We start from the raw sequence: 25,061 nt of genomic DNA, 5'->3' as shown, positions 1-25,061 counted from the left end.
AAGAGGACATTCATTTTTGCAAAGCTGCTTCTATTTAAAAAAAAAAGAAAAAAAAGAAAAGGTAATGCACATTAAACATACGTGTATACATGAAGACAAGAGGCATCATTACCACAAAGAATATACTTTATTTCAGGCCAATTTCAAAGTATGATATGAAGCAAGATATAATGTAACTGAATTTATTGCTCTAAAACACATGCACATAACTATCAAAAATGAACAGATCATCACTGAATATAAATTCATTTCATGTGCATTTAGAACACTCTAAATACAAAATCCTTTAACTTGTGTGATTAGTTCTACTGCTACAAGACAGTCAACAGCTAATATGCTCTGACTATTACACACTAAGTTAGCATAAAATCAGGTCTGTATGACTAAATGCATCATTGCATTTTGAATGAAAACTGTAGCCGTGCAATACAAGCACTGTAGTGTACCACTCGTTTTAGTTGCATTGTTCTCACCAACACTGTTTATCCATCTTTAAACCATCATTAATACGTGATTTTATGATCAGTGAAATCAAAACTAGAAAGAGGTTTCTCACACAAGATAGAAATAATGTTCATGTTCTCTGATCTAAAAATAAAGTTGTTCCATCAAGTTAAAGCCTCCAATTAAAGGATTGGCGGCAACGGAATCAGTGTGACAACCTGCGAGTCTGATCGTTCAACAGTTACTGCCGTGATGCAAAGATTTAGTCATGCTGTAAACATCAATATAATGTGATTATGAGAGAATTGTCGCTGTGGCTGTCGCAGTTTCTTAGTCAGAATGTAAACATGTGAGTGTTTATAGAAAAATCACTTGCTCTGAAACCTCCTCCTTAAATCTCAGGGTTAGTCACTCAAAACAACCATCTCGTCTTAAAAAAAAAGAATCTCTCAGCTAGATCTATTCATACATGTCCATTAACACTTAAAAACCAACCTCATGTTCTCATTAGCTTATACAGTGTGTTCATACACAGGCTGATTTACACATCATACTGTTTCTGGACTCTGTGAAAATGGAAACAAAAATGTGTGTTATTACAAAAACATCTTTGGAATCCGCCACAACAATTCCTGACTGAGATAATAACTGATTGTTTCTTGATTATTTCACACACACAAAAAAATCACCAATCTGCACAACTCACTACTATCAGTCAAACCCTGGCCTTTTACATCCCTCGACATGACTCTTCAACCTGCTTAAACTTGTCCAAGTCTAGTTTTCTCTAAACACCCAGCACGGCTCCAGGTTCATCTCCCTCTTCGGGAAGAATGTTTCAAACACTGTAACTCTTGTGTTTTGTATGTCATCACAATGTTTAATTGATCACAGAGCTATCGTTTCTGTTTAGCTGAGAGATCTGCCTTTTTGGTTAATGTTCAGGAAGATAGTAAAAGCTGCATGTGATCAACAAATACACAATAACACTTAAATGTAATGTATAAAGTAAATGAGAGAATCAGCTTATTGGTTATAAAAGCCCAAACTGAATCAATGTGTGTCTTGGCAGACTTCATCTTGATGAAGTAACATGCTGTGAAGATCGGCCATGTTTCAAATGAATAAATTCATCTATGAAAGAAGATAAAAACAAGCACAATGCCATTTGTTCTAAGCTATCATACATATGTTGTAACCTAAAATAAAAGAATACTAAAATGATAAAACAAAGAATGAATCATGAATAAGGCTTGGATAAGACTGAGATACAAAGAAGCTAGGGTTAAAAAAAAAAAACAGAAATCCCTAAATCCCCTTATAATGTGTTTATAAAATAAAAAATACAGTTTGATTATTGAACACAAGACAGAGGAGAGAGTGGCTGATAATAATGAAACAGCCTAATGCTTATTGCTGCTTTACAAAAACTTAGTCATTGTTCGTGTCCCAAAAAATACAACTGAAGGCACTTGATCTATCAAAGGTTTAACTTAGACTTGCTGGCACAGCCAAGCAGCAATGTAGTCGGTCCCCAGGCTCCAACAACCCCCCCCCCCCTCCCCCCCCCCCCCCCTCTCAAACACAACACACCCCCAGCCAAGCCAACACGTCCAAACTGGGCCTTACATTACCTTTACTCCAAATCAGTATTGTTCTTTATGCTTCTAATACATCATTTTTGGTTTCTCAGGCTTGTTAAAAACAAACAAAAATTGAAGAATAAAAAGTTTCAAGGCCAAATATAAAGCTACTTAAGCTAGCTGCAACAGTCCCCTATTTCAGATAAGCACTGCTGCTTGATGCTATAATGTAAGAGGAGGAGGCCCCAGAGACTCCAGGCGATAGCTGATGACGGCAGTCCTTGAGGAAGAGCGCATGCACTCGCCAAGCTCAGTTATGAGGGGAGACCAGGGGAAGATCAGGGTAAACATGCCCTAGATTCACTGACAGACCTGTGGAAGATTTGGGGACCCTTGCGTAATTGTCTGTTCATGGGCCAGCCTTGAAGACACAGACAAAATGAAGAGATAACACACCAGTGAGAAGAACAGGAAAAATACTGCCTCAAAAGAGGTCGGCCTTATATGCCGAGACAGAGACGCTTGCTGAAATGTCTTGTAAAAGCATCTATGAATCCTTCACAGATCAGAGCAGGCAGCAGTTCAGAGTGGAGGCAGAGCAGTGAGGCGCTCGGGTCTCTATAACCATGTGAGGAAGCTCTCCTTGTCGATCTTGGTAGCTGCCAGCACGGACTCCATGTCGTTGAGGATGTCCGAGCTCAGGGCCTCCTGCAGACTGGGCATCAGCTCCTCGCCCTCCACTGCCATGCTCTCACTCTCCAGGGTGCCCAGGTCCACGTCTGTCCCTGGAATGGCGTCCAGGTAGTCGGGGAAGCGACTGGGCTGTGTTACCATGGAGGGTTGAAGAGGGTCCCCTAAAGAACAGCAAGTACAACAATAAATCAGGGAGACAGCTACAGAAGTTTCTTAAAGATACGGAATGTAAAATAAAATAAATATATTGTCTCCATGTTGTAATAAAGAGCTGGGGATGTGGGGTTTTTTTTTTGCACACATACAACAAAACCATCACCATGTGAAGAAAAGCATCAACAAGCAGAGGGGGCTAAACATGTACATAGTGTTTTAAGCAGGCAACGAGGCTGCGCTGTGGATATGAGAGAGAAAGTTTTTGAAAGTTGTTGTACTCTTTGAGGGACTTTGAAACTTCTATTTAAGTTGTAAAGGGTTCACAGTTACTTTAAAAAGATCTAAGAACGCTTTCCATGAGGGCAGACCAAGTAACAAAAAACCAAAGAGCATACATGATAAATGAATACCAAACAAACTGAATAAAGAGTCCATATGTTCAGTGTTCATGAACCTGAGTACTCTGTATCCTGACACAAAACTAAACTGGAACAAAAAACAAAAACGAAGCACCACCTGCAGCGAGGGTTTATTTACCTGTGTCCATCTCATCTACACTGTTGAGGAAGTCATCTGGAGTGCGAGGGACGCTGTAGCTGCTCATACTCAGGCCGCTGTCTGTGCTCTCGTCCCTGGAGTGGTAGGTCCCGCTAAAAAATACAAGAAGAAAGACACATGTCTGAGTGAAACTCTTCAATTTCACTCAAAACATCCTGATTTCAAGAAAAGGGGAGGGAAAGAAAAGCTTTTTTTTTTGTCTTGGTCAGGTTTTCTGATTGACCCTAATGACCTTTACTTTACATTACTCTGCACTTAACTGCGTGAATCTAATTAACTGATCCAACAAAGCAAACACAGAGAGTTATTAAAAGCACACACAGGCTGGAAAGTAGCAGTGTGGCCTTAATTCCCTCAGGGACCTTCTGCATACATCCCAGTTTCCACAGATATATCTGTTTGAAAGACTGTGGTGACTAATCCACAGTGACAGCGAGGAAAACGAGCTTCACTTCTGTTACAGAATACAGGAAAAAGGCCAACGATGAATGGGGCAATAGAGAGACAAAGAGGCAGAGAGAAGACATTTGACAAGCCTATACTAATTAGCAGAGGAAAAATATGTAGGCAGAGTATGGCAGAGGCAGGATGAATGAGGCCATTGTAAAAGCAGGGGAGCGGAGGCAACAGGGGGAGGAGGGGAGATTAGGTTGGCCTGTCTACTGACTGGACCACATGTTCTCATGGCCTGCTTGCTATTCAGCTCTCTCCTCACTTCATCTGCTTACAGAAGAACTGGAGCTTGAACAGCTACTATTAATTTCCCAGAACAGGCAGCTTCAAAGCTCGGGCCTCTTCTTTCTTCCAATTGGTTTCAGATCCTTTTCTGTCCTTATCGGTTTTTGTTTTTTTTGTTTTGTTTTGTTTTTTTTAACCATCTCCACTTTGACTAAGGAGTGGTTTGACACATGTTTTCACAGGTTACACTGCCATTTACCGGTAGTCTGAAGTTGTTTTTTTTATTGCAGCAGTTGTACACCAGAGGTCCTCGTTGTGCAGTAAACCTCGAGCACAGGCCGGCTGGTGTAAATGAGTCACTGCCATGTGAAGAGGGTTAAGCCAAGAGACTCTCTCTGCTGTTTTTATAACTTGTGTAACTCGGGGAGCTCTCACTGGAGCTCAAAATCAAACAGGAGAGCACACAGTCTCCCTCAACTGGGATACATTAAGTCTGACAAGCTGAAGGAGAATTCGGAGCCTTTGCCAAGCGCTCTGACGTCAATCAGTGCACCTCAGCTTGCTCTTTGCTCTACATATGACTTTTCTGGCTTCACTGTTGGCTTCAGTATGAAACCAACCTGTTGAGGAATGGGTCAGAGCTGTTGGCAGTCATGGTCCGGGCATCTTGGGCCATAGGGGAGGACACAGGGTTCGTGCTGCCATCTTGATCCATAGGCAGTTGAGTCCTTAGAGCAAGCTCCTGTGGATGATACAGAACGAAACTCATAAGCAACACAATCAACCCCACCCGTAACCTCAGAAGCTAATTATACACAGCTCCAGCTTCGGGAAAACATGTCAGGACTTCCTCACACTGCCGCTGCTGTGCTGTCCACCGCATAAAATGTTGAATTAAGCATGAACACACCCACAGCCGACATGGTGCTCTCCATTTCCCCCCTCATGCACAGTGTCAGATTACATGGAGGGGCTGACCACAGTGCGAGACAATTGTTTTCTACACACGCTGAATCAGATAGGGCAGAGGATATGAAGTCATGTGTTTGTTTTTCACCTCCTGTCCTGCAAGTCCTTGAACAAGAGGATGAAATGAGTGGTCTGGCGGAGTTATGAGATCTCAATAAACTTTTATTGGGTGATGGACAACAACATGGAGGCAGCCAATGGGATGTAACCTTTTCAGAGAAGACGTAAAATGGCTTGTTAGACGCCCAGAGTGTTTGGCTGGAGGATTTGATTGGTTGTGGTTGAGTAGAAATGAACCTGCTTTTCTCTTTTGCACAGAGTTATCAGAATGAGCCTCGTTCAAAATGTACACCTTCTGTTTCAATTTTAGATGTAAATGCTGCATAACTTATACGCATTTCCTTTTTGAAAAATGACATTTATCTCAGAATCCCATGCACGCTGCTCAACAATCTGGTTGTTATTAAGCAGGAATATGAGCACTGTGTACTGTAAACAACTTTGATAGTTTTATTGCCTCTCTTTTTGTGCATGACTGAGCAGCGTCAGCACTCGAATGCCACTGGCAAGTTGCTTATATCGCAACCTATTTTTCATCATACTTCTACAATGTGGAATAAATGCAGGCACGGCAAAGTTGTCCCAAAGTTGAACTCCATTGGCAAATACAGTACGGCAGCTGTTTTTAAAATGTCTTTTATCTGAATGGTGACTGGTATTTTGGGTTTATATAAATAAATTTGGGCTATATAAATAAACTTGACTTGACTTGACTTTAGGGAAATCTAGTCAACGGCCTGATTACAGTCTGGTCTGCAATCTAATATTCATATGCCTTTTTTAGTTCAGGTTTGTGTTCAAATGACAAGCATGGATGTCAGAGGTTTGGAAAACTGAGGCTCGCCTGCAATCTTTATGAGTGGATTCTTCATCGGTTACACAGCAAAACAAGGATAAATTAAGGGGAAGACATGCAATTGAAAAACCCGCAAGTGTAAAGACAAAGTTAGAAATCGGTGTCGAGCTCTGACATGGATGAGAAGTTCTGATTTTCGGGCAAAAAAAGTGTGCCCTTGCTAACCAAGTAAATTCCTCACCCCCTTATGAAAACCAGCTTTCTTCTCCACCAGATGCTTCACAGAGTCAACAAAAGCCTCTGAGGAGGTTCAGTAGGGACGGTTCAGACCTGTACTCTCTGCTCTCCTTGTGTTGTCTCGCCCATCAGGGACAAATAAGGTTAAAGATGAGTTGAGTCGATATAATACTCGACTTTTTACAGCCTGGTGCATGTACACACTTGAGTCACTTCCTCCAATGTGAACTTTAAACAGCCAATGTGAAAGGCACTGTAAACAAAGTGGCCGGAGCCCTCATTCATAATCATAAAGCTCTGTTTCGGGTGTTATGACACAGCCTTGAGTAAACTGCTGGATTTGGCCGTAACACCCTGTGTGGGCGGCACTGTGACACATCACTGTTAGGAAGTGATAAAATTACCACATATGACTCAGAAGACTTCATTGTAGGGTAGTGTAACAATGAAGAGTGATCAAAAGAGGCTTAAGATCCACACCACACCAATGAATGATGACTCATAATTAAAATTCAATTCAATGTTTTCATTAAATCTCAGGACATAACATTTTTTTAGACCTCTTATTTAACGATAGAGAAGTTTGGGGTCCAGCGTCTTGTGACCACTCTTATGGGGAAATACTGAAAGCCTTGACCTCTTTTGTTAAGACAAGTATTTGAATATTTTCTTCAAAGATTTGACTCTGATTCCTCACCTGGGGTCTCTGCCGAAGCAGCTCCTGTTGCTTCAGTCTCAAGCGTTCCTTCTCGATCTGCTGCAGTCTCATCTGGTTGTTGCCTGCCATGACTACACTGTGGCTGGGAGGAAGCTGGCCTCCCTGCTTCACTGGAGCACTCTGGGTAATCCTTTGCTGGTTCAAGGCTGCAAAAAACAACAACACAGAACATTATGTTGCATATTCTGACACTCAAATTGTGCAGACATTTTCTATTAACGCTTCATCCTAAAGGAACTATGGAGGACAAATGTACAATTTTCATCAAAAAAATGTAGCCACTGGCACTGAAATATAATAAAAAGATTAAACAAAAGATTTTGATTTGATGTGATTTTTTTTTGTACTGCTGAGGGAAAATTTCCAAAACTATCAGTCATAGTTCTTTTGAGGATACAGGCACAATTATCTGGGTCTATGTTTTAAGGCTGTGCTAAATGCAGGCTCGACTATGAACATTTTGAGTTTTTGCACCAAAAATGATACACACTAGATCTCAAGCAGACAACCCCCACACTTGCATCTCTGCAGCTACACCTGTCAGTGCGTGGCTGCATTTAACCGCTGCATAACAAGACTGACAACTTCGTTGAGCGTTGTTCTTTTTTTATAAGCTGAACTTGTAAAAGAGCCAAGCCAGTGCAGCAGGTTGTGTAATGACGAGGGATGTCCCAGCACGGGTTTTCAGCCCGGTGTCTGAAACCAACACAATTCCTGTAAGACCTGATCCCCTCCCACTCACTGACTAAGACTGGCTTTGTTAGTTGTGTGTTGTATGTTGCATCAGTTATGACTTATCCTATCATCATGCGTTTTGTTTCATTCTAAACAAATCAAAAGATTAACCCCGAAGACTGACGGCCTCCTCACCTCGGCCTGGTGACTCCTCTGCACTGGATTAATGAATGCAGAGCAGCACAGCGTGCAGATGGGACATTTTGTCGACCTACATAAAGTTCTGTAAACACTGTACTTCCATTGAATTTAGCTTCAAAGTTCTTTGACCCAACACATGTAATTGCATTGTGCACTAACAGCCTAACTGCATGTTTACATTATCAGAACAAAAGTGTGTGTATTGAAAACACAGCTGTTCCCCACTGAAATCCTCGTTATTCTTCACTCCAATGAGGGTGGGTCTAATAACCATGACTATGAAGCAGCACAGCAACACAATAATCTATGCATGCAAAGTAGGTCACACATTTTATCACTAAAGTAGAGAATGAGAAGCAAATGTGCTTGACCACAAGGGGTGTAACAGTAATTGAACCAATGCAGAGCGCTGTTTGCTTATGTGATTAAAGCAACAACCAAAACAAAGCCTTGACAGGGGAACAATTTTCATGCGGAGCCGCCTCTCTGTGCTGCCCTCCCCGGCACCTTTCTCATCACCATTCAATCACTGTCTGTTTACACTATCTCAGGAGCTGAATGAAATCGGCTCAGGGCTCTCCCTGGGAAGCTCGGGTGGCCCCGCCCTACCCTGCCTTCCGTCTCCCCCTCCTCCCTGCCTCTCTTTCCACGCTGCCTTCCCCCAACAACCCCACCCTGCAGCACATACGCTCCCACACAAGCTCACACAGAGTCACGGAGTCGCCACCTCCTCTCTCCCACACACATCCACTGAAGCACTTGGGGAGTGTGTTTCTTCTTTCGGTTTCTTATCTTTAGCAGATACTGAGGCCTTTTGTGGCTGGATCACTCCCCCAATCAGGGAACCGTCCGCTGTTCTCAGCTATTGATTTGTAAGGGATTGATCTTTGCAGAAGTCCACACTTTAAAAAAGTGAGTGGAGATACATGGGGGAAGATTCATTGGCACTTGAGGCTAAAGATGTATGCATGTTTATGATAATGTTTCCAGAGAGACCACCTGGTTCACTTTTGACTGATCAATCTTTTCATAACTTTGAACAGTCTTCGATTAAATGTCTGATCCTCTTCATGTATGTCCATTTACCAATGAGACTTTATTTGCTGTATTATTTCACGATGTTCCCACGTGTAAGCTTTCACTTTTAAGAGAACATTGTTATCAAAGTCTGGAGTGATGGCTCCTTTGAAATAAACAACAAAATAACAAACGTCCAGGTTCTGAAGAGTAGTCCTGGAAAAGTAAGACTGACACAAAGAAAGAAAATCCCTGATACACATGACTGTACGCAGACTAATGCACAAAGTCAAGAAGTCAAGGCCTCCCTCCCAGACCAAACAGTTAACAGTAACCAATGCTACTGAAGGAACTATGCACAAACAATGAGCATATCAAAGCAGGGAATTACATCTGCGGGTGAGATAGCAGCGAAGGACAGGTTCAGTTCAGGGCCAGTTTGATAGCATAAAGCAGGCCAGTCCAGGCCAGGCTGAGAAGTCTGTGTGTGTGTGTGTGTGTGTGTGTGTGTGTGTATGTGTGTGTGTGTGTGTGTGTGTGTGTGTGTGTGTGTGTGTGTGTGTGTGTGTGTGTGTATGTGTGTGTGTGTGTGTGTGTGTGTGTGTGTGTGTGTGTATGTGTGTGTGTGTGTGTGTGTGTGTGTGTGTGTGTGTGTGTGGAGTCAGCAGCACATGCGGGCGGTGATAGCTGGTGGACTAGGCAGATAAGAGACAAGTTAAAGCTGTCTGCCTTTTGTCTTCTTCACGCACCCTTCAACACGACGAGCCAGCAACACAAGCCCTTATCAGGCATCACACTGGCAGGCATATTACACCAGCACATCACCTGGGGCAGGTACAGCTGAGGGTGTGCCAGCTGTGGGAAGTTGTCTTTGTGACCAGGGCACATCACCTCGGAGGGCTTTGTAAACATGTGTCTGCTGTCGTTTGAACACGTTAAAGAAAAGCCCTTTAGGTGGGTGCTGTGATTCTGACACTGATATAAGCAAAGAAGAGAAACCGTCTCAATGTCATTCAAACATGTTTGTTTAGAATCAGTGCGGCAATCTATCTGAAAACGGTTTTCGTGTTTAATTCATTTTTCAGCCATTTACCTTTACAGTAAATCACTTCCATTTTAATCATGAAATTAAAAAGAGGTAAATTGATGTGATGAGCTTTGTGTTCTCTCGCTGCCGCCTTTAATGCAGAATTACTTTTACACAGAAGGTGGGGAGCAACAGGGCTGTATTGAACAGGCTTTGTAAAAGGCGCTCAAGTTAACAGGACTTGTTTTTTTTCTAATTTGCTGCTGAATTTTTTCAAAAGTATTTTTTTTTCTCCCAATAGGCCGTCTGCATAAATCAAATAGGAGCAACACAGACCTAAATGGGAAAATCTAAACTGACCCGTTTTAAGTGCCTCATCGCTGCCTCCTCACACTTTAACTATTTTATGGCAGTGACATCATCATTGAGATTCACACTCACTTGGTAAAGTACTCTGAGAGCAGAGGTGGAGGAGCAGCATGTGATGGATAATACAGACATATGTGTGTTGGGTAAACAGCTTTACTTTAACTCCCAGAGGAGAGCTATCCTTATGTGACCTCAAGTGTCCTCCTACTATGTTTTCCATGCTGTTCATCCTGAGTGTAACATACAGAAAACATCATATAAACATAAGCCACCCCCCCTTTTGAACCCTGCCACAGTGCGCTCATGTCCTGCCCTCTGTTCACCACCTCCTTGGATCTTTAAGAGGATGCATGCTTATCCCGTCGGCATTTTCCCTCTGTTCCTCCGTTTTTCTTTCTTCCCCTTTCGCCCTGCCTCTCCCTGCCCCCCCCCCCCCCCCACCCCACCCCCACCTCCCCTCTCACATTGGAGTTCTTTGACTGAAAGGGTCTGGAACAGATTAAGAGTTGGACCGCAGAATAAAGAGGGCTGGCCGAGATTCAAGTCTGTCTGGAGCTGGAGCAGAATGGGGCTGTGCCTGCACTGGGCCTCATGCAGGGGAAAGCCAGCCGGCAACAACCCTCAGTTAAAGGCACTCTGCTGCTTTTCTTCTTAAAGCTCAAATTAGCCTCTATTATCAAAGCAGCTGGCTTATGATTGCAGACCTACATAGCAGCAGTATAGAGGACAACGGAGCACAGGAGCCCATTTTTAGGCTCAAATGTAAAAAATGTGTTCAAATATGACTGTAAAGCTTTCCTTCAAACACAGAGCCTCACTTCTAAAATACCAAGAGATGGCAAAGCACTTGACTATCTCTTTTAGCGCTACAGGATCAAAAATTAATACAGGAATGAGCCACACATAAAATAATAAAATATGTTGTAAAAACATGACAGTTTGGGATGTTTAGGTGGGTTTATCTGATTTGTAGGTAATCTATGTTTGATGGCACATCATGAGTTAACGTGGTCTCCCTCTCCCTCTCCCTCTCTCGGAGGCCCAGCAGCCTTGTGTTTTCAAGACTTATAAGTCTTCAAAGCGGTTTGCCGATCAGTGCCGCCATCTCTCCCCAGCTGCCCCACTCCCCTTACTACTCTGTTTTGAACTCTCCTGCCTGCCTTCACAAGGGGGACAAACACTTGTCTACAGAAAAGAAAGTGCCCATGCTCTATATGAAGCAGCACTAAAATTAAACTGGATAACAGGCTGCGCGCTGATTCACACATGTTGCCTTTGTGAAGCAGAGTGAGCTTCCCTGGGGAATGCTGTTGTAATGAAAGGATGGCACCTGAAGCGTAAATGAGTCAGAGTGACATAAGCAGGGACCTTCATCTCCTTCTGGTGCAGGAGATTTAGCTCATTCCCATGGCCACACAGGAATCTCAACACATGTACCTGGTGCTGTCACTAATTCACCAGGCATGGCCACCACATACTGAAAGCACAACTGTCAAACTTTAGCTCGGCCCGGGGGATTAATGGCCAACTCAGCTGTTGCTCTAACACTAAAATGGCTGACAAAAGGTTAGGTGCAGATTTTGAGGGTGGGGGTTTGGTGAAATCTGTTTTCAACAACCAATAGTATGGCTAGTCGCTCTCCAACAATGTAGTGCATTGAAATGAACTATGAATCATAGAGAATTGTACTCAGTGTTAACATAGGGACAATGCAACGTTTATGGATTAGCCAGAGTTCTCTGCTGGAGAAAGCTAAACACTTAGCTTAAAGTAAGTACAGTGAAGTGTGGGTGTACTGCTTTCATTTAGTAGCACAACATAGATTTTTTTTTTTTTTGCTTTATGGAAGTATGAAGCTAAGGGGTTAAAAAGACTGTCAATAGAAAACTGACCAAAGCGTGGGTCAAGTCGTGGGTCAAGCCAGGATGTGGTTTTGTTCTTGTGGTTGATGTAGTAAATTTCTCCTTCTGATGTAATAGCTTGTTCCCAGCCGTCAGGGAGAGGACCTGAAGGATGACCAGAAAACGTCATGTCAGAGATCCTGGTGTTTTACTCAATACTTAGATTGCTCTGTATCAGCAGAATAGCTCATAGTATAGCCAATAATTCACTTAACAGCATGGTAAAGTTAAAGACAATCATAGAGTGTGACAATAGGATATCATATAGACATTTGGTCTTGAATGGAGTCAAGTGCAAAATGAAAAAGGCTAGATGGTTATAAAAGCAAAAAAAGAGAGGAAGCAGCCTCTTTAAGAGTGCATCAAAGTGAACAAACACAGTTGTTTTTTTTTTTATATTTTACTTGTAGGTTGCAGCAGAGATGATTTGAAAATACAGAGATACTTCATCTATAAACTCTGTAATCTGTGAGTCACGGAGCTCCCAAACATGTCAGACAGGACCTGTCACGTTCTACCCCTGTCTTACCTCACCTCGGGCGAATTCCAACTGCACAGACAAAACGGAGGTACACAGAGTCTTAGTGACTTGTAAGAACTAGACGAGGCTGCTCATAACTTCGACTGGAGGTTGCATAAGATTTAAGAAAATCAACGAAAAAAAAAAGGCAAGGCTTTGTAGTTCTGACTTAAGACTGCAATCATTGTTTGTACACACGCTGTATAACTTGCTGCTGATATAGTGAAACTTGATTCAAGAAAATCAACATTTACATACCACTGGCTGGATTCATAAGGTTTTGTTGTTGCACTGGTACAGAACTGGGCGGGGGAGCCTGGTTCATCTGGAGCAGGGCCTTGCGGGGATCCTGCCAAGTGGTGGATTGATCGATGTGGCTGTAGGGAGACAAAAAAAGTACAACATTAGTTCAAACATTTAGCATCAGTGTATTTCTACCAAGGGGGAACCTCCAGTGTTGAAAAAGCAAGCTATTGCAATAGTGCAAAAAAACAAAACAAAAAAAAACACTGCAGTTTCTCATATGTCCACTTAAGATGAAAAAAAGTATTTCCTTGATTTTCAGGCTAAACGTTATGAAACCTAGGGGCGTGGCAGAGTTGAATCACAGACGAGCTCAAACCCTTTGCTTGTTTCTTGGTTGAATAAAAGTCAGGTGAGCGTGATCAATATCAGAAACTAATGGGTGACATCGCTGAGACGACGTTCATGTTTTATGCAGTCTGTGATTTCCCTCAGAAGCGAGTTCAAAGCAGAGGCCGTATCAATTCAAAACTGCAGGTCATGTCCAGGAACTGATGACTCAGAAGTTACAATGAGCTCTTTTGATGAAAACCCTGAATCTAACTCCTGCTGTCTGTAAACGATGACTGTAACAGGAAACTCAGCTGTGTCTGGTTGGACTCAATCTAGAGCCACAATACAGATTCCCAAAGGGCTTTACATTAACCAGTTTGTTCATTCTGAACTAAAATAAAGCTTCAGAAATTGAACCAGCACAACAGTTGAAAATTCAAATAAATCAAGCTGAACTTGTCCAAGGTTAGTTAAATACATCTCCTCCAAAATGTATCCGCTGCTATGATTGGTTCAAAACAACTATTGTAACATCAGACAGCGCTGCTCCCGTCTATTTTATAGCTCGTCTTTGCTGGGACAGGAGTGGGGACTGGGGGAGGGGACATTGTGTTGCATTCTGTGAAGGCATTGATAATTAGTGCTTTGTTGGTACTTGTTGCTTGATTAAGATGGAAAGCTAATACAGGAAGCCCTCCTCTCCCGAGCAGGACCCTTTCTATTGAGGGAGGGTCAGTCCCAGGGCTCAACGCAGGGGGTCTTTTTTCCTGGAAGTGGCTCGGACACTGTGGAGTGTCAGGGGCTTTAACAATCTGGCGCCACATTTACAAAGCCTTCACCTGCTTGACAAAGGCACAGACTGAGCTACGACCTAAAACCCCGCTATTCACTTGTTCTTTTTATTTTATTTTCTTTTAAACATCCCCTTTAAGGGACCCCCCTAACCTCGAACAAATAGGCACCAAAACCTGGTAGCTTGTTTGTACAGAAACACAACTCTGTCTATCGTGTAACTCTGGCTCAACTGGTTCAAAACACATGACAAAAATAACGCTTCAGTTCAAATCAGACCTAATTATTAACCTCAGGGATCTTTCTTTTTTTTTCTTTTTCGACCTTGCAGAAATCATGTCCTGCATGTCTTTTTCCACTGACAGCCATTCTTCACATCTCACTGTTCATATGATCCCAAAGTGCCATTCGTCCAGATTTTGGAACAGCTGGCTGAAGTGAGAGATTCAGAGAGTTTCTCTTGGCCTCTGCGGTAATCCCAGCCTGCCTGTCTGCGCTCTGTCCCAGGCCAGAGAGCGAGAGGGCCTGACTCAGCACTCCCCCCTCACACACACACACACACACACACACACACACACAATGCAACCCATTTTGAAGCCCCCTCTTGTTTATGCTTTACTGATCAAAGGAGCTGCCAAATCCCTCAGTGAACCCTCCCCCAGCCCTCACACACACACACACACACACACACACACATAGACACACCACACACATACACGCACACAAACACACCAAGCAAAATAGCTGGAACTGCTCAGATTGGTGGGGCCCCTTGAGAAAGAGGGGTCACAGGGAGCGGGGTGAGACAACTAAAGAAAGGAAAAAGAAGAGTGAAAGAGGAGAAAAACATCCACGGAAGCAATCCCTCTGAATTTCATTGGCTGCATTAGTTGCTGTGGTCTTGTTACACTCTGAGCGCCCGCCCTCCCCCCCCCCCCCCCCCCCCACTTCTCTGCCTCCTTCCCACTCTGGAAACTATGACATTTATTATGGAGGGGAGGGAAAAACAGGGGAGGAGACTGGGATAAGGGAAGGGAGGGCTTATCGTAAATGAGAGGCCTGCACATCCTGGTACACCACGATCAACACAAATGTTACTACTGATGGAAATATACAACCTCCAAGCTTCCAAATGTCTAATCACAAAACTAATTCTTCCCTTTACCTTGTGCTCCTCTTAACACTGATTAAAGTACAACTAATGAATTGTCTTTCAAACCCTCGCTGAGGAGGCTCACTTTTAAAGCTCAATTCAATCAAAACCGGTGTAAACATAGGTCAGGTCAAAACAGAGGAGACAGAACACAAGCATGTGATAAAATCGCCACAATGTGAGCGCTCCCAAGTCAGCAGAGTACTGTATTCAAAGAGGCCGAGTGTGGGAACTCAGACAACTGGTAAATAAGTTACCAAGAGCCTGTTATTTATCACCAGGTTTTAAAACTAAAAGATAATCCATTCACTCCACATGCCCCGACGCTATATGGTCCGGGCTATACGCCGCTTCCTGTAGGCAAAACATGAAACAAAACAATGTCATGGCAACTGTTGGGACGGCTGGAGGCCACCAGTTGCTGTTAGGAATTGCTGATGATCTGCAACCTCGACAGTCACAACTGCTCGGTGTTGTCTTTACATGTCTCTGACACCACGGCGAGCTCAGCAGGATGGTCGACGCACCCTCCCCCAATCCCCCGGGGCAGGGCAGTGGACATTTCACAAATTGATCGTGGGTCAGGCCTTCAGCACGCCAACGGCATCACATTCTATTAAATAAAACAATGTTCAGGTGTTTGGAAAGTTTTCCGAACAGTTTTCCAAACTCACATGCTTAACAGTGCGAGTGTATTGATGAAGTTAAAAATATATATGAAAATGCGAGTATACAGGGACAAACTCAAACCTTTAAAACCAGCATTACTAAAAAAAAAAAAAAAGGATTTGTTGATTGTCCTGAAATAAAATGTTTTTACTAATTTAGACAGTACATCTCATTTCAATTCAAGAAGATGGAAACATACACTTGCTCAGACACAAGTTTTGTTGTGTGGTTTGTGTTGTCCTGTTGTAAACCTCCAAAGACTAAATATGACCCGTCATTAGCTTCTTCAGGGGAAAAAAAAAAGGTTTCTAAAAATGGCCAGGTACTCCGGCGAAGGCGATGTGGTTCAAACATCCCCCGTTATCAAGCGGGTTTCCTGCAGTGTGCTGCTTCACTTGCTAACTTTTGCCGAAGCTGTCATCATGGTCGACTGTGGCTTAGCTGAGCACAGGGAGCACAGAGGTTGATCCACCCAGTCTCTTGACATCTCCTTGACTGATGGCCCAATTATCAAGGTGGCGTTTATTGTGCCAGTGTTATTTATAATGTGTCTTGCTGAGAAAGAGAGGAGGGGGACCTTTAACAAGAAGGCTAAACTTGACTTTGCTACAATGATTTGCTGTTCAACTTTCTTGAGTTCAATCACGGTAAGAATCTTCCCCATAGACTTTCGGCGTTCTAGATAGATCCTCTCTTTGAGTAGCAACAGGTCAACTCAAAGATTCTTAGAGTGAAATACAAGGCTATTTCTGTTTTTAAGACCACTTCATATTAAATAGGTAACATCAGTATGACATTATTTTTACTGGTCTTACATGACTGGTGATCAAGATACCTTTTTTTAAGTTTGATTAAATGCTAGTTAAGATCAAATGATACCGATATCAAAACCATGATAACAAATAAAAAAGTCCTATAGGCACCCAATATTAGGTCATTACAGTTTTTTAATGACCACGATGTTAAAAAACTGTCTAACTTGAAAAAAAACTGGCAACGCTTCATTACATGGCCAATGTTTTTGTGCTCTTCTGTGTTTATCTTCTCTCCCGGCAGCTTTTTTAAGTTATCACTGAAGATCTGATTATTTTGAAGCTTCTGTATTTTTCAGTGCCATGGATCATGAGAATGTATGACTTAAAAACGTTGTACTTAGAAAAATGCTTTAAGACTTTGAAGACCCCATAATAAATGGACTTGAACGTAATAGCGATCAAATGGAAGAAGACAGAATGCTGCACTTGTTTCACAGAACTCATCTGATTACAGTATGACAAACTTCCTCACACACAGGCGGCCTTTTTCACCCATGAAAAAATGTTGTGTTCAATGCTTTGAGGAGAATGTAGAATCCAAGAAGAAGTCACTGCGTGGTTAACACGTGTCTAAACAAACTCGGCTTCCTGTCAAAACTGAAGATCCAAGCTCTGTTTGACGAAACTGGTTCAAGTCAATTTGTCTTTGACTAAAACTGTCTCTCCTCAAAGACAGATGTCAAAGAACTTAATCTCACTTGTGTTAAACTGGGGAGTGAAGCTATGGGGAGTGCAGCAATGATGAAACACGCCCCACAGCTGAGTTGTCAAATGTTAAAAATGGGCTCCTCAGGCCACAGTGGCTCCACCCAGGGAGTAGCTTGTAAGGTGGTTAAAGCAGATGACTTAAGAGTGCACTGAGGGAGGCCAGATGTAATCAGGCTTCTAAGATGAGGATGACCACCTCTTCTCTGGTCGACTGAGGATGCCTGGCTGCCTCTCTATCAGCAGGACATCATCAAGAGAGATTATTGGGGCAACCTCTGTGACCCTATTGTGGCTTTAAGTTCCCCTTTGAAGGCAGGTTTTTAGCATCACGCTAATTACTAAAGCAGCTAATTCACAAAGCAACACGACTACATGGAGCTCTCGTTTTCAGAGCTTCATCAAAAAGTGTAATTATTTCAAAGTGTGGCTTTATGAAGTGCCACGCAACACCAATCTGACACTTTTTGTCATCTGACTTTTTTTTTTCTGTTGACGAAGTTATCACAATACCAGAATTTGGAATTTGATAAGTTACGTGTAAAAATAAAACAATATAGATAAAACTGGTGTTTACTGATTTAAAGAAGGGCTTTTCTCACACACATGAAGCCACTCGTGACATACTTTCCCTTTTTTTCCCCTTCCTTTTTGTTACTCATGGAGAATTGAGTCCAGTAGGTAAAGTCATTGAAGGATCTCTGAAGCCCACCTGAGAGGGAACACTTCTCAGATACTACATCTCTGTGGAGATGCCCTCGCTGACAGAGGGGACCATTGATGTCTGGAACAGAGGTGTTACATCAAGACTTTGGTAAACACAAGACTGACTTTCTCACAGTCCCATTTGTGTGCTGAGCTGACAGGCCCCAGTTGAACAGGAAGGCTCTTTTCTGTGTGTGGTCAATAAACCAAAAGTTTGTCAAACACAAAGTTGCTCCAAATGAGGGCTTCACGTAGACTTACGGTGCAGTCTGCCCACCGCCATTTGGGACTGAGTGAGTGCCGCCAGTTAATAACAGATTAGTTTGATATCTAAGGCTGAATTCCTTCCCCTCAATCCTCAGCAAATTAGTCAACACAAGATACAGCTGATGTTCCTTTATTATTGTTTATGCTGAAGTTAAATGTTCAATTTGAGATCAGCATGGACCAACTAGATAACCTAAACCCAGTTAAGCCAATGGACAGACAAGTCATCATCACTACTCCTTTACAAGACGATAGAAACATGGACATGTTCATAAAGCAGACCAGGTCACTACAACTTCCTCCTCGCAGCTTTAATTCAACAATTACAGTTTGTACTTCAATGGAGCTTGTGTCTGTCAAAGGGCAGCGGGAGTTTAAAAACACACTTCATGCTTCAAAAAGTTTGTTTTGGCTTCATCATTTTCACAACACTTTAGAACACATGGAGCATCATGAATAGTCTGAGGCTCGTTAAGTTTTAAGAGACTGTGATGCAGAGTGTAAAGACGGTTTTCTTAACAAACAGGAAATTGCTTTGATTTTTTTTTTTTATTGTTCTTAAAGAACAAGTCATTTCAGTTTGATATGCTATTTATTAGTGAGGGGGTACAACAGTTTGGTGGAAATCCCCTCTTAATCTAAATCAGGACTAACACAGATATCTATTGCAAACAAAAAAAGCACGAGATCCCAAAGAGCACTTTGATCTTTGCTGCTCCAAGAGCGGCTGTCTTCCACTTGTGCTTAGTGCAACAGATGTTTAGGAAACTCTAGATAGTGTACACTGAAGAGGGACGAGATCTCGGTCGGTGTAATGCTGAGGGAGTGTTTCACTTCACAGTGTTATAACACACAGGAAACACAGCTTTAGCAACTAATACAACACATGCAAAGTAAAAAAAAAAACTGTTCTGATCAGAAGGGTTACTTTGATTAATTACTATCACTGTTTGGTTATGTTTGGAGAGACACCAGTCAGCCGTTCTGGTCGTGGGAAACCAGGCTCATCAAAACAGTTTAAAATCCAATTGAGAAAAGACAAAAGTGTCCATCAACACACAGCTCTACCTGCCCCTGAGGGCGCACAATAGCTGCTCCCCCAAAGCTTTCCTCTGCTTAAGGCTGACTTCCCACGGACTAAAAGCTCATTCAAAGCTGCATTTAATAAGCGCCCGGAAACAGTGATTACCCCTCCTAGTTCACCGGTGTGTCTAAATTAGAAACCTTCATTAGTTTATGACCCAGCCCTAGAGACGGGCCCTGCCCCCCTCCCAGCACCAAGCAAGGTGACCCAACCTCCCTGCCCCTGCTGTCATAAATCAAAGGCCACAGCAAACTGCTGGAAGAAAGAAGAGGAAGGGTCAACAGACTCTGTTGACTTTCTCCCAGTCCTCTCATAGCCTCGGCTTTTTGTTTTTATAACGTAACAACCGGATACATTTTGCAAGTGAAAGCCCACATTTGGGCATCAACTAATAAACAGTCAAAGTTACTATTAAACTGTCTTATTCATTTATGAGATATATCTAATCACAATGTTTGGGTGCATGAGGTAACGTCTTGATATTTGATCGGTTCTTTGTCTCGACATAAACATTGATTACACCTGAAGTCTTAACATTTGAGAATGGAAAAACACTTGTGATAAATAATTGAATTGACTACTATTATTAAATGATCTCTTTCAGTGTAAGCACTGTTACATGAGCACTGGTCATTTATTTACATTGCATAACATTTCAGATGTGAAGAACAAGGTGAAACAAAAGAAAGCTGCTGCCTCTGCCGCCATCTTTAAACTTCATGTCAACCATTTGTCTATTTTAGGAAGGCTCACATGAGACTCAACAGGCCTGTGGTCTGAATAAAGATCACTGTTTCACTGCAGGGACAAAGGGAGGGCCCGGGTTTCTCTTGGCCCCTCTTCTAGTCATCTCCACATGGTTGCCATTTAACTCCATTGACACAAAGGAGGCACCATCACAGCGCCATGGATCCATTCATACCAAACGGAGCCTTGCATTTAAAGGGAGCCGGGTATCGGCATCTGAGGGCCGCTGTGACTCACTGAGGACAATCGTGACCGACTATATGATCCTGAAGTCAACAGAACGGGGATAGAAATATTGTTCTCCAAGGGAAAAAAACAACATTCACCCTGAGCTGATTTATCTTTAAGGACAACAGCAGTCACCTGAGTGAAATGTGAGCTCCCACTCTCTGCTCAGCGAGTTGCTGACCGACTCCCTCCCCCCACCCGTCCACCCACACACACACACACACACACACACTTTTTTCGCTCTGCCTCACTCCTCCTGCAACACGTCTCGCTCAGACTACTCCTGTTTATAAATAGGGGAGTGTCTTTGCAGCAGCTCTGCTGAGGCCGGCTGTGCTCCAGATCAAATATCTGCACTCTGATGCTCGCTGTATGAAGATGTCTCCTCGGGCTCACTCGGACACAGACACTGTGTGTACCACTCCGATTGTATCATATTATTTGAAACACATTCAGGAACACAGCGACTCAACGACTCATACGACACAAATCTTTATCAGTTTGTAGAACGCTTGGTGTTTTAAGACTATTTCAACACATGAGCTTTCCTAAATCAGACAGTTATTAACTACATGTTTCCTCTTTGTAAAGAGAAAAGATGGTCTTTTAATATCTGGTAAAATGTGAACTTATTGTTTTATATTCAGATTTATTTTGCCTTCACTGAGGAGTAACAGTATGTGTCTGATTTACTGCAATGCCTTCAGTCTGCACACTTCTCAGGAATGGGTGGGTTGACTCAAACTGTGCTAAAACGACAACTTCCAGATAATGATTCAGACGTGTGTGCTTCTAGTTTGTTGTTTGCATCGAGTCTCATCCCACAGAAATGATTGACTTATTCTATACAAACATTTCAACGAGAAGTTATGTGAGGTAACAGTTAAGTTTGGACAACCAAATCTAGTTAAGGAAATTGCTTCCTTGTGTGTAAAGTCATTAGCTCAGTCAGTTTCTAAACAACTGCACTGATCATGGGAGAGTCTGGGAGAATGGTGTTTTCTCTCTCCTCCCCCTCCTACTCCTTTTGTACAACTTTAGAAGAGCCTCATCAAAATGGACCAGATGTTCTCCAGATGTCAAACCTACAAACATCTGGTCCTGAAAGCTCTTTTTTTGGATAAAAGTTAATTGGAGGCTATCGTGTAGAGTAATATTTCCTTGACGTGACAACACGTTGCCTGAAATAGAAACTCTCATTAGACTTTTAATTGCACATCGCTCTAAACATAAGCGTATGAACATTTCACATGAGCAGATATATCGTAATTTAAGTTGTTGGAAACGATGTAACTGTTATGAGCAACTTAATTCATCTTTCTCAAAACTGCAGGGAAGGGAATAGATATGAAGTGATCCAAAAAGGTAACCAATAAACCCTGTGAAAGTGCCAAAAGGCTTAGCTCTACCTGTTACCTACTATTCCAAAGAGTTACTTTGAAACTTCAATGTGGAAGAGAGCTGCTGGATGGCAGATGAGTTTTGCAGAGCTGTCTGTCCTTTGCTGTCTGGGGAGCCACAAAGCTCCATTGTTTCGACTGAAACCTGAGTAAAGGAACACTACATACAGCAGCAGTCCCTCAAAAGACCTCTCTTGTTTGCAGCGGCCACCAAATTTAATAACCTGTAATTTATTGCAATTGTCTCTTTTGTAGCACATTGACCACCATTGTGCACTGTAGCTAATTACTGTCAGCATATAGTGTGCACTGAACAGAGCTGAAGGTTGAATCTGCGTCCCAGCTAAAGACCACTTCTTGAGCATCTTGGACTTTTCTTGGCCATTATTGAAAAGTCAGATTTGACCTTTTTCTCTTGCTCAGTTATGTCGCTCTTGAAAGGAAGTAGAATACTCAAGTAGCTCCCACACAGTATATGCTGGAGACCACATGCATTTTGCCTATAATGTAAGTCCCGACCCCTTCTTTTGAATCAATCCATTCATTTTCAAAAACAAACTCATACTGCAAACTTAACCGGCAGCTATCATCGGACTTTGCAGAGCAGCAAGATAACACTTGTTACTGGAGTACTTACTTGAGAAAGTATCTCTGGCCAGAGGCTGTCTTGGCCATTTCCCACCCATGAGGCAGGGGCACGTCATCAGGAATCTCATAAGACGATTGACGGAGATGTTGAGGGGAGGCACCTGCTGGGGGCATGCCAGACAGGGAGCCACCAGAAACAGCTCCCAGCTGCAGGGAGGCTGGGGATGAGTGGGCTCGGACATGGTGGGGTGTGAGTGCTCCGCCACTCCCTGCATCAGTACTGGCCTGTGTTGTGGTTAGAGAAGCAAAACATTGTGATTTCCCTTGGGAGGTTTCATCTTATATTGCTTTAAAGAGCCGAAATTTGTCACCATAAACTAAACTGTCTTTACAAATCTTCTTCATCCCCAGAGGGGGGAAAGTAAAAGAGTAATCTGTTTGACTCATTCCTTTTCAAATAAATAACAATAATTGTATAGGATAAATAAACCAAATCATATGATAAATGCTAAGTGTAATAGGACATTACAACAGTTATGTTGTGACATTTCTTATAAGTATTTTAAAAAACTACAGTTTAGAGGAATAGTACTTTAGAATAAAAACTGCACTAAGACATTGTTGTAATGCATATTAGGCTACACATGCCTAACATTTCAGTAACTTCTCATATGTTTTGTATCAGTCTAAAAGTACATTTCACCATTTCTTTTCATGTGCATTTGTTTGCACGTTTGGGTGTTAAAGTCAGGGGATTGGAGGAAGCCAGGCTTGTGTGGGACATGGGACAGAGCAGACTCGCTGCACAGCAACGCATGCGCAATGGCGATAAAACTCCAACAGACGACAAGCAACAGTTGTGGAGGATGTTAGGGGGGAGGAGGGGAAGGGGTAAATAGGACTAATTCAACCATCATATGATTTCTGATTACAAATCGTTTTATTGCAAACAGCTCAGTTGAAGAGACTCTGTTTGAAGATCTTCCCCTGACGCTGAACTTTCGACACCACAGTCATGAAAATAAACAAAACATTTCGAAAACATGAGCAACTTCACTTTGGATTCAGCCAATTTGACACCTCACTTTTAATAGCCTGTTATCAAGCTACGGTCCAATGCATTTTTATTTTGTTTTTTTGCAGAATGAAGGCCTGCTGAGCCAAGATAAAAGACTGAAATGATAATTCACTTATGGATACTACAACTTTTACGCATAGCCTCCACGGCCCCTTTTTAAAAGGTGTTTTTATTTGTGGCAGTGATGTTTATTCAAATGTTACACAGACCGGTTGGAAATGTTATTCCAAAGTTGTTTATTGCAAACACATTAAAACGTGTGAAAGTGTATTGTTAATAATCATGTTATAAGTTCCAATTACGCACAAAAGTTTGATAGTATCCTGCATTTTAGGATATGACAACAAACATCCTCTCAGTAAACAGTGGCACTATCTTAAACTAAAATGAAGTCAAAATATTCTGCAAACTGCAGACTGACTTTACAAGTCACGTAGCCTACTGTAGGCCTGAGCCCCTACAGGATGGGCCTGAGGTTAGTCGTGATTTCTGGGAAGAGGCAGGGGAGAGACAGGGCGGGCTTACTTGTCTGGAATGGGACTTTGGTTCAGGAGGTTTGAAGAAGGAGTCTGGCAGTTTCCTCATCCTCATGGGTACGGAAGGGGGCACGATGGTGTTTTTCGGGTTCATCACGGCGTTAAAAAGTGTCTCCAGGTCGGTCTCAGAGTCGCCCCGTACGTGGACGATCTGGTGTCCGGCAGGAGGGTTGTGCTGGTTCGGATCCATTGCCCCCAAAACTGTCGGCAAACTTTATGAGTCCGAAATTGTCTCTTAAAACAACTCACAAAAGAGAAGTTTGCGCCAATCCCAATTTTTTTTTCTCACACAGCAGGAAATCAGGGAATATCGACGACACTCAGAAAAAGTTACCCCGAGTCATTCTAAAGTTGATCAGGATCTGTTTTTTCAATCTTCCAAAGTGTGTTAGCTGTCGAAATCTGCAGTGAAACACAGCGTTTTCCTGTTGTTTTTTGCTGGCATACTTGTCAGTGTAACAAAGCGCATATCTACTCCACACAGGAATCTGTGTTGTCGTCCGGCCCCAACTTTTCCACAAAAAAAAAAAAAAAAAAAGCAGGGCCAGCCACAAAAGACGAAAAAACAACAAACGCTTCGTTGGAATAGTCCAACTTTTTCTGCGTTTCAAACGACTGAAACTGTCAGAGAGGAGTCTTACAAAAAAGGTTCATAGTTCGTGCAAGAAATCTCCGCAGCTCACTTTCTAGAAAAAAAAACTTTTGCTCCAGTCGGATCTAAACTTTGGGCAGGACATCAAACTTTATGACTCATGGGATGGCTGATTTAGGGGCGGGGCTTCACTCTAATTGGGACGTGAGTGTTAAAGGTACAGTCAGTGTAGCCCAGGGGCCCGGGACGGTTCAGGGACCACACCATTTATTCACTTTTTTTTCTTCCAGTTTATCTAAAATAAAATTAACGTCCATTAAGTCTATGACAAACAATGCGCTAAGAACAGATTTATTACATAGAAGCGAATTTAATTTTGTTTTGTTTTTTTAATCTAAAAATACAATTGCTCGGTTTTATACATTTGTTATTCTGTATTATTGAAGGGTCAAAATCAGTCTCATTGATTAGGCGACAATATTATGGACACTCCTTTTTCTTTGCAATCTCTTGAACACGGAAAG

At 42.4% G+C, this 25,061-nt stretch overlaps 1 protein-coding gene across 1 annotated transcript; it reads right to left on the bottom strand.

The window, feature by feature from the left end:
* Positions 1-108: 108 nt before the first annotated feature.
* yap1 (Yes1 associated transcriptional regulator) lies at positions 109-24,767 on the bottom strand. The gene is made up of 8 exons (XM_079353562.1): positions 23,935-24,767; positions 22,381-22,616; positions 12,861-12,979; positions 12,074-12,187; positions 6,872-7,038; positions 4,733-4,854; positions 3,414-3,526; positions 109-2,881 (listed from the first exon to the last, which is right to left on the bottom strand). The coding sequence occupies exons 1-8, from the start codon at positions 24,133-24,135 to the stop codon at positions 2,646-2,648; spliced, it is 1,308 nt and encodes a 435-aa protein (XP_079209688.1). The 5' UTR covers positions 24,136-24,767; the 3' UTR covers positions 109-2,645.
* Between the last annotated feature and the right edge of the window lie 294 nt (positions 24,768-25,061).

Source organism: Symphodus melops (genome assembly GCF_947650265.1).
Source record: "Symphodus melops genome assembly, chromosome: 10".
Lineage (NCBI taxonomy): Eukaryota > Metazoa > Chordata > Actinopteri > Labriformes > Labridae > Symphodus > Symphodus melops.
This window is presented reverse-complemented; position numbering and strand designations above follow the sequence as displayed.